Genomic DNA, 8,480 nt, shown 5'->3' on the forward strand with positions numbered 1-8,480 from the left:
ATTATACCTCTACCTTTCCCATCCGGTTGAACCTCCAGCATCGGCCAACTGCTTTCCTACCTCTTCCTGCTTATGCCAGTAGCCATAAGCTAAAACCTCAGGGAACACAGGCTTTGTGTGGACATCACGTTTTCACAAGCATTCGGCGACTTTGCTCATCATCCTGCCATCTCTGCTAATTTGGCATTGCAGGAAATGACAAATCTATTTTGCTCGGTTCTGTTTAGCAGCAGTTTAAGAAATAGGTGAAAAATGAAACAGGGACCTGATGATAGATTTGCAGATGACGAGATTCACACTCACTTACTGACAGGACATCCCATACCAAACCATGGGAGAGCAGATACTCTCATAGGTGAACGTACACGCAAACACGCAAAGCAAATGTGGACAGGGAAACTCTCAGCACCTACTGCTGTGAAAGGAACACGTATCATTAAAACAGATAAGTGAGGAAGGAGGTGGATGGAAGAAGAGCAAGAACTTCCGAGTTCAAGTTCTAGGCCGCTGCTCGCTGTCCCACCGCTGCACACCACTGAAGTGCCTGGCTTCATGCATGTTCCTCCCACCTGCCCTCAGGTATTGATAAGTATTAACACTCACTAAGAACCTCTAATTGCAGGGTCTGAGATGATGGAGATCTGCCGGATACTTTTCCGGCCCCCTTGGAGGGCAAAACCTGGTTCTTTCCACCAGTTGCACAAAGCTGAGAACTTGCTGAACTCACAAATTCCAAACCACTCCACACGAGCCGGGATTTGTGTCCAGATGTACCGGGCTGCCAGGAGATGACTGACCCCAGGATTGGCCCCGGGCAATGGGACACGAGGCAGAAGGCAGGGACAATCCGGGCATCCCCTAACGCTCCTATTCACTGCCATTTGCTACACAGAGGCCAGCAGGGGAGAGGCACAGAGCAGCACCTTCATGTACTGGTCCTGCACCTTTTGTCCAAGTGCACCAAGCACTGAGAGGCCTGGCAGAAGGGGGAGGACGTGGGGCGTGGGAGTTGCACCGCCACAGCTGATAGAGGCACTCCAGCCTCCAGCTAAGGACTGCCCAGAAACCAGCACTCAGACTCCAAAGGAGCCCAACGCGCAGTTTTACCAAGCAGAGAAGGAAGACGCATGAAGTTTAAGCCTTGCACATGGACATACTTCTGTGCCAGAAGCTCTTGGTCCTCTTCACGGTGAAGGGGGGCAGCCAGAGGCGGGGAAGGGATGCATGGCACCTTGACTCTGATCAGCAAGGAAATATGAGAAACAGAATGCAAACACGGCCAACTTCTACCAGTTCAAACCTGCTTCGAGACTCACTGCAAAATCTCAGCTAGAAAAAGTATCACCTCAATGTATCCACGAAAAACAACAGTGTTGTTAGTTAGTTTTTAAAATATTTTTTAATATACAATAACAGCATGCAGTCGCACTGCCAGTCATCTCAGATCGAACCAGGAGGAGCTCATCCACATCCTGCTCACACTTCACTCGAACGTCAAGTGGAGCAGGGGGTCATCTTGCAGATGGAGTGAGGCAAGAATCGCGACAGGATGTTGCTGCATTATGGACTCTTTGCATCGACACAATCATCCGTATCCAGCAGGAGATCACAGAGCTCTGGAGGCATCGCTGTGTCCAGCTCATCATCTGAAACCTCTGTCACCAGGCTGGAAGGGACCAGCCCTCTCGTGCCATCCGTCAGCTCTCCCAGAAACCAGCCGTCCTCATCCACATCTCCAAAGACATAAACGTGCTGCCCGGCGGTCAGAGGAAGCTCGCTTTCTGGGTCCTCATTGGGACCCTCAAAAGGATCGTAGCTGTGGCGAGCTAAGAACCTTCGAACTACTGGTGATACTCGTCCTGGGGAACGGAGGGTGAAGGACAAACGCTCTGCCGCTGATCCTCCGCTCTCCCTTTCAGGGCCGTCCTCTGACAGGAAGCAGCACTCACCACTGCCCCCATGGACCTCTTTCATGGCTTGGAGTTCACGCTCCAGGTCTTTCAGATGACTTTGAAGATCTTTGGCCTCTGGGATGGCAGAACGGAACGGACTGGAACTATTGCTGAGATTGTTGGCTTGGGCAAGGATCTCGCTCGTTGCCTCTCCCAGCTCCGCTCTCCCTTCATCTCCACTTGGAACTCCCTCCCAGTCGGTGTCAGGATGAGCTCGCTCTGCTGCTCTCTCTCCCCCCTTGCACACACTGTGAAAAGGAGTTTCAGAAAGCACTACTCACTGACAGGAAATAAGGGCAAACTTAGAAGACCTTGCAGCATAAATCCTGGCAGCGCACTGCCAGCAGCTGATCCGGCTGCCCAGGATCCCGGCACCACAAATGCTTCATTGCCAAATGCAGCAACGAAGTGTTTGGGGGAGAAAGACAACTCACAGGCATTCCTTCCACGGCCGTGACGCAGCAACGCAGGCCAGCACCAGCGCAGACAGCAGCACAACAGAGAACAGCACCACCACTGCCACGTGGCGCTGCCGCACAGATCTGCCAGCAGCAGCCTTTGTGCTTCCCTGCATCCTTTGCTGCTTCCCTGCATTCCTCCCTGGAAGAAACCACAACGTCCCACCTTACCTTCACCTCCTCACCCTCGGGCGGCTTCGTTCCCAAAAGGACAAAGCTCACAGCCCTCTGGGAACCGGGAGCGGTGAGAGGTGAGCAGCATCACACAGGCTTCTCTGGCACATGTGGAACACCGCTGCAGCACGGCTCTGAGCAATGCCCTGCTGCTGTGCAGGCTGCACACGGACATCAGACCTCAGCTTCCCGAGTCTCACAGTGAACAGACTGAAGTACACCCACCATGAACTGCCACTTCCGTTCCCCTCAGCAGTTCTTTTGGATGGTAAGACTCCTCAGAGGATTTTCCTCTTTCCGATTCATCCTTTCCCCTTTCCAGACCTGCACGGAACGCATGAAGTTAAATGCCACGAGCACGAGGTTTTGAAGACCAGCGCTGAGTCAGCGCCATTGCTAAAACAAACCACCACCCCTGGGCATCCACCTGGGCTCCAGCGCAGGAACGAACCAGCGACTGAGCAAAGCCCTCCCTGGGGCACTTCTGCAACCCACAAAAAGTTTCAGTCACGCACAGCAGCATCGCTGAACAGCGGAGCGTACGGGGGAAGCAGTGCCATGAAGTGGCACCGAAGCGGGCAGTGAGAGCTCTCCAAGGAATTACAGAGCCGTGACTTACCCATGCCATCCGCCCGGCTTTCGGTCTCGGAGCTCAGAGGGGAAGCTGGATCACCTCCTCCACTCACATCTGCAAACAAACGCAGCACAGAGCAGCTCTAATTAAACATCCTCCCAATCAGAACGACGCGGGATGCAATTAAAGCAGGGGATTCCTTCGTGACACTGCTCTCTCCCTTCCACACAGGAGCACCTCGGGAGCAGTTCCCAGGTACGTGCAGGGGCACCGCGATCCTACAGAACTTGCACCGCGTGGGGCTGCCCAGAGGAACGCCCTCCTGGAGCTCAGCCCTCAGCTCGACTGCGTGGTGCCCGCTGGCTCTGCACAAGGCACCGGGAGCAGCTCAGGGCTGGAGCGGCCAGCAAAGACGGCTTTGCAAGGCAGGCACTGCACTCTGCACACAGCCTGACCCATATCTTCCCTTCTCTTCCACAGAGGAAGCAGGAAAGAAAATTAAAACCGGAATGAAAACTAAAACCTCTCAGGGACTCAGCTGTGGGATCGCCCCGCGTCTCAGGGACCGGATTGAAGCTGGGCTTTGGTCAGCCGCTGCCTGGAGACACGGCTGGAATCCAGGACAGCTGAGAGAAGTTCCCATGGCATGTGCCCACCTCTCCTCCTTACTGACCTGCAGTGATGGAAGGGGCTCAATGAACGGCATGGGGCAAAAGTTCCAAAGCTGCAGAGAGGCCCGGTGACCTGACGGCTGGTATTCCACAGCTTTCAAAATACCTCCTCCAGGCCACGGGAAATAATTCTCAGAGAACTCACAGAACAGCATTCAGCTGCTTCCAATTGTCTCACTGCGAGACCTCTGAGATACAGAGGCAAAGCCAAGACGACGCCGAGAGCACAGAGCACCCAGGAAACAACAACCCCCCATGCTTCCCATGGAGAAGAACCCACTGGCCGGTGAAAAGCAGAGCCCTTGCTGAACTATCCCAGCCACACATGAACAAATATCAAGGGAACGAAGCCTGGTGACTTACCTCCAGCATTCCCCTCAGGCTCATGGACAGGATCCCGTTCTGCTGATTCGCCAGCAGGGCCTGCAGGCACAAGTGTGGTCACACAGGTGAGGAGAGCTTCCAGTGCACGTGGGGGCCTCCTTTGTAACACTGGCAGACCTGTGAGGTCTGGTGGTGGGTCAGGCAATGGCACGGCCCAAATACGAAGCTCTGGGCTCTCTCAGCTGAAGAGGAGCAGCGGTGACCTTCCCACCCAAATGTGGCAGCTCTCCCAGCAAAGAAACACTCAAGGTTCATCTGTGCAAGCCCTTCAAGGCACAGACTTGGAAGACCTTGAGAGGATCCTACGTAAAATCGCACCTGAGTAAACTATGAGGGCATGAATGTTTCTGCCTTCAAGGAAACAGACACAACTTACCTCTGGGCTGTCCCTCGGGCACAGGCATGAAATGTGGATCCAGGCGATCATCCAGATAGAGAGCACCGAGCTCATCATCTAGAATCAAGAACAGATGAGAGAAGGTCCCACTGCACAGCGTGATCTCCTTCCCCCACAGTAACTGGATGTGGGTGGGCTGTGGGACGGGCTGGCAGAAGGACTCGGGTCCCGATTTCCAAAGCTGCAGAGCGGCCGGGATGAGCTGCAGGCTGGCACCTGGCAGGGCACACAAGGCTCCCTCCAGGCCACGTGCCGCATCCCTCACGGACCGCATGGAAGAAGATGCAGCCCCTCGGGGCTTTCTTACTGGGAGGGCTCTGATGCACACAAAGGAAGGCTGCCCTGAAGCCCTGGAGGAAAGCACATCTGTCTCCTCCTCTGGGCTGTGGGCCGGGGATGTGTTGGAAACTGGGAGTCATCTATGGGGCGTACCACAAGGCTGGGGCAGAAAACGCTCACACGTCTCCCAGCACGCATCTTGTGAGCTCTCCCCAGGACGCCTCCCTCCCAGGATGAAGGCTGTGATCCAGCCAGCCAGGAGCAGAGCCACGTCCCAGCATGCTGGAGCCAGGCCTGGGGAGCAGCGCTGCCACGGGCTCCTGCCCGGCTCCTGCGGTGCTGCTCATCACCCCCTGCCCAACACCCCCCACACCCCCCCGGAAGGCAGGCCCCAGGGAAGAGCGGCACAGGGCCGTAGGGACGCAGCCTGACTTCTTGCCCCCACTGCTGCTGAGTTTTGGTCCCGTCTCTGCCCACCCACCTGTTCCCGGTGCTCGCCACGGAGCAGCGCAGGTCTCCCAGAAACACACGGCCATCAGGAGGAAGAGGAAGACAAGGCGGGCAGGGGCCATGGCCCCCCACACTCGCACCATGCTTCCACCACCGCCGCTACAGCCACAGTGAGTCGCACAGAGCGATGCCTGCGGCACGGCGTCACAGCCAGGCCTTGTGAGCTCAGCACAGCACCGCAGAGCACGGGGCATCGCGACCTCACGGCTCTGTGATGCCAGGCGGAGGCTCCCCGTGGGCTGCTCCGACTGTGATGCACTGCACCAGGGCGGGGGATTGCATCACAGGAATGCTGAACAGTGGAATGGGTTGGGTTGGAAGGGACCGTACAGAACCTAGAAGCTCAACCCCGATGCCCTGGGCAGGGATGCCACCCACTGGGTCATGCTGCCCAGCCTGGCCTTGAACAGCTCCAGGGATGGAGCATCCATAGCTTCACTTGGCAAACTTTTACAGTAACACCACGAGGGCGTTATTTGCAGTTTGGTGCCCCTGTGACACCGCGGGCCATTCAGAAAGAGATGCAACATGGAAATGGGGTCTGGATCAAGGATGCTATAGCACAAGTTATCCACACGCGTGCAATGTGCTGCAATTAAGCACGCCAAGCGGGTAAAGCCTCTCCAGTGTGGAGGACGATGGCTGAAATATAAACACAGGGAGGCTGACCTTCCCACAAACCCGCCAAGTCAAGCGCCGTGTGCTTTCCTTTTTGTTGGCACATCTGCACGCGCTGACGTTGGCGAACATTGAGTTTGGTCAAGATCTCGATGACGGCATCTTCATCCGTGCCTGCAAGAAACAAATGGAAGCTGGTCAGGCTGCCTGCACAAGAATCAAAGTGCCCACTGCTCTTGTGCCACCTCCAGGCCCCTACACAGCCGGCTCTCAACAGCCCCAGGACTCCATCTGTGTACACAAAGCTGCCAGGACCACACCACCAGAGCAGCTGCATTTTGGGACATGAAGGGCACTTCTGCTTCCACTGCCCAACGATTTTTAGGGCAGTTGTGCAGCAGAGCAATGCAAGCAGCTACGCTTCTGTCATGGTTCTATGTTTTGTTTTGGTTTTGGGTTTCAGTATTCCACATCAAAACATCATGTAGTGTACGGGGCATTAAAGTGTCACTGCCCCAGTCCCAGGTTCCCATCCCTGTACATTACAGCAGTCACGGGATCTGGCCCTTCCGGGTGGGGGGGCGCTCTCTTGCTGCCTTGCAGTGGGTGCTGGAGGTGCTTTCCTGGCCGATCCAAGCTTTTCAGGTTTGACTCAGTCCTGGGAACTCTCTCTCTCATCTTGTCTGATTTATTAATCTCATTTTTAATTAAATTGTATTTTTAATTAAATTGTATCGTATTATCTTGTATTCCGATATTATAGTAAAATAAGTTTTCCTCCATAGATTGTTGCCGCTGCTCTTTTCCTCCCTTCCTTCCTTCCCATTTTTGTGGGACTGGGTTGGGAGGGGAGGGAAGGGCGGAGGCCTGTCGCCCCTGTCATGGACATGGATGGATCTGCTCAACTCTGCAACAATCCAGGAGTCCCAGAGTGATCTCTGGCATCACTGTGACCACCTTCCCTCCCACTTCTTCCTTCTTCGAGGCACTGGGCAGAGAAGACAGGCTGCCATGGACAGTAAAAGGACACAGCTCCAGCAGGGGAATGTCCTGGGGAATTGGGGTGGGAAGCATCAAGAGGCTTTGAAGGCAGGTGAAAGGACAGCCTCCTGCTATGGACGGAATCACAGCATCACAGAATGGTAGGGGTTGGAAGGGAGCTGCAGAGCTCATCATGTCCAACCCCCTGCCAAAGCAGTTCCCTACAGCAGGTCGCACAGGTCGGCATCCAGGCAGGTCTTGGACATCTCCAGAGAAGGAGACTCCACCACCTCCCTGGGCAGCCTGTTCCAGTGCTCCGTCACCTCACTGTACAGAAGTTCCTTCGCACATTGGTGCAGAACTTCCTATGCTGCAGTTTCCGGCTGTTTCCCCTTGTCCTGTCTCCATTCACCACTGAAAAGAGTCCGGCCTCGCCATTCTGCCCCCCACACCTCAGATACTGATAGACCTGGATCAGGTCCCCTCTCAGTCTCCTTTTCTCCAGGATGAACAGACCCAGTTCACTCAGCCTTTCTCCATAGCAGAGATGCTCCAGGCCCCTCACCATCTTCGTGGCCCTCCGCTGGACTCTTTCCAAGAGATCCCTGTCTGTTTCATCCGTTTTCCTCCAGTTTTCCAGGACCTTGGCTAAGGACATCCCCTTCCTACACCAGATATATCTCCCATTTTTAGCGTGCTTCCAAGCCTGAATTGAGGAGTGGAAACTGAAGACTCGCTGGTTAGCACCTCCCATCCCCAAAGTCCCAGTGAACTCACCTACTGCTGGCAGCCGGACGCTTTGGGGCAGGGAGTCTGATGGCCAGCACCTGGAGGGTCCCACCCTGGGAGGAAGTAGAAAGAAAGAAAGGAGAGGAGAGGAAGAGAGAAGGTCAGAACAAACTGAGTTACTGAGAAAAGAAACAAAAGGAAGATGAATAATTCTTAAGTTCTACTCAAGTAAAATTCTCCTTAAGACAGATTTCTTTTTGCAGCGTTCGTATCCTAGACAATTTAGCAATATTCAGGAGCATTTTCAGTACGTTTCTGTAAGGTCTGCTTCATCCCAGCTGCTCTAAAGTACCCAACAGGTGTCAAGGGGGGATCAGTCCTTAAAGGCACTCAGAAAATCCCACTTTTTGTGTCTAACATTGACAAGTTTACCTTCATGAAGGTGTAGAGAGACTTCCTATGGTCAGGAGTTCTCTTCTGATATCCAGCACATCCATCTCGGAGCGGGACACCATCGCTCTGATCACAGTGCTGTCGCCTGTTCCCAGGCCCCGGAAAGCAAAGCAGCCACGTGCAGCCAACACAGAACTGCTGGAGAATCACCTGCAGACACAAAGGTCTCAGGGCCCAGTCCTGTGCAGGAGCTGCTCTTCATTACAGCATTCTTGCATTCACGGAGCAATCCATGAGCAGCAGCTTGATCCTGACTATGGCTGTTACCCTCATGTGCAGAAAAGCCTGATCTGTCCTGGA

General features: G+C 54.6%; 1 protein-coding gene across 1 annotated transcript; it reads right to left on the minus strand.

The window, feature by feature from the left end:
- Nucleotides 1-380: 380 nt before the first annotated feature.
- Nucleotides 381-7,837, minus strand: LOC125684329 (uncharacterized). The gene is made up of 7 exons (XM_048926447.1): nucleotides 7,776-7,837; nucleotides 4,590-4,667; nucleotides 4,193-4,252; nucleotides 3,204-3,272; nucleotides 2,810-2,908; nucleotides 2,387-2,552; nucleotides 381-2,200 (listed from the first exon to the last, which is right to left on the minus strand). The coding sequence occupies exons 2-7, from the start codon at nucleotides 4,615-4,617 to the stop codon at nucleotides 1,561-1,563; spliced, it is 1,062 nt and encodes a 353-aa protein (XP_048782404.1). The 5' UTR covers nucleotides 4,618-4,667; nucleotides 7,776-7,837; the 3' UTR covers nucleotides 381-1,560.
- Nucleotides 7,838-8,480: the final 643 nt, after the last annotated feature.

This window comes from Lagopus muta, chromosome 24 (genome assembly GCF_023343835.1).
Source record: "Lagopus muta isolate bLagMut1 chromosome 24, bLagMut1 primary, whole genome shotgun sequence".
Classification (NCBI taxonomy): Eukaryota; Metazoa; Chordata; class Aves; order Galliformes; family Phasianidae; genus Lagopus; species Lagopus muta.

Bases quoted from the DNA above. Each gene is read 5' to 3' on its own strand.
- LOC125684329 (XM_048926447.1), bottom strand. From the start codon at position 4,617: ATGCCTGTGCCCGAGGGACAGCCCAGAG. The intron at 3,273-4,192 runs GTAAGTCACCAG...GTTTGTTTGCAG, and splicing joins GCCTGAGGGGAATGCTGGAG to ATGTGAGTGGAGGAGGTGAT. The intron at 2,553-2,809 runs GTGGGTGTACTT...GGTTTCTTCCAG, and splicing joins AACGGAAGTGGCAGTTCATG to GGAGGAATGCAGGGAAGCAG.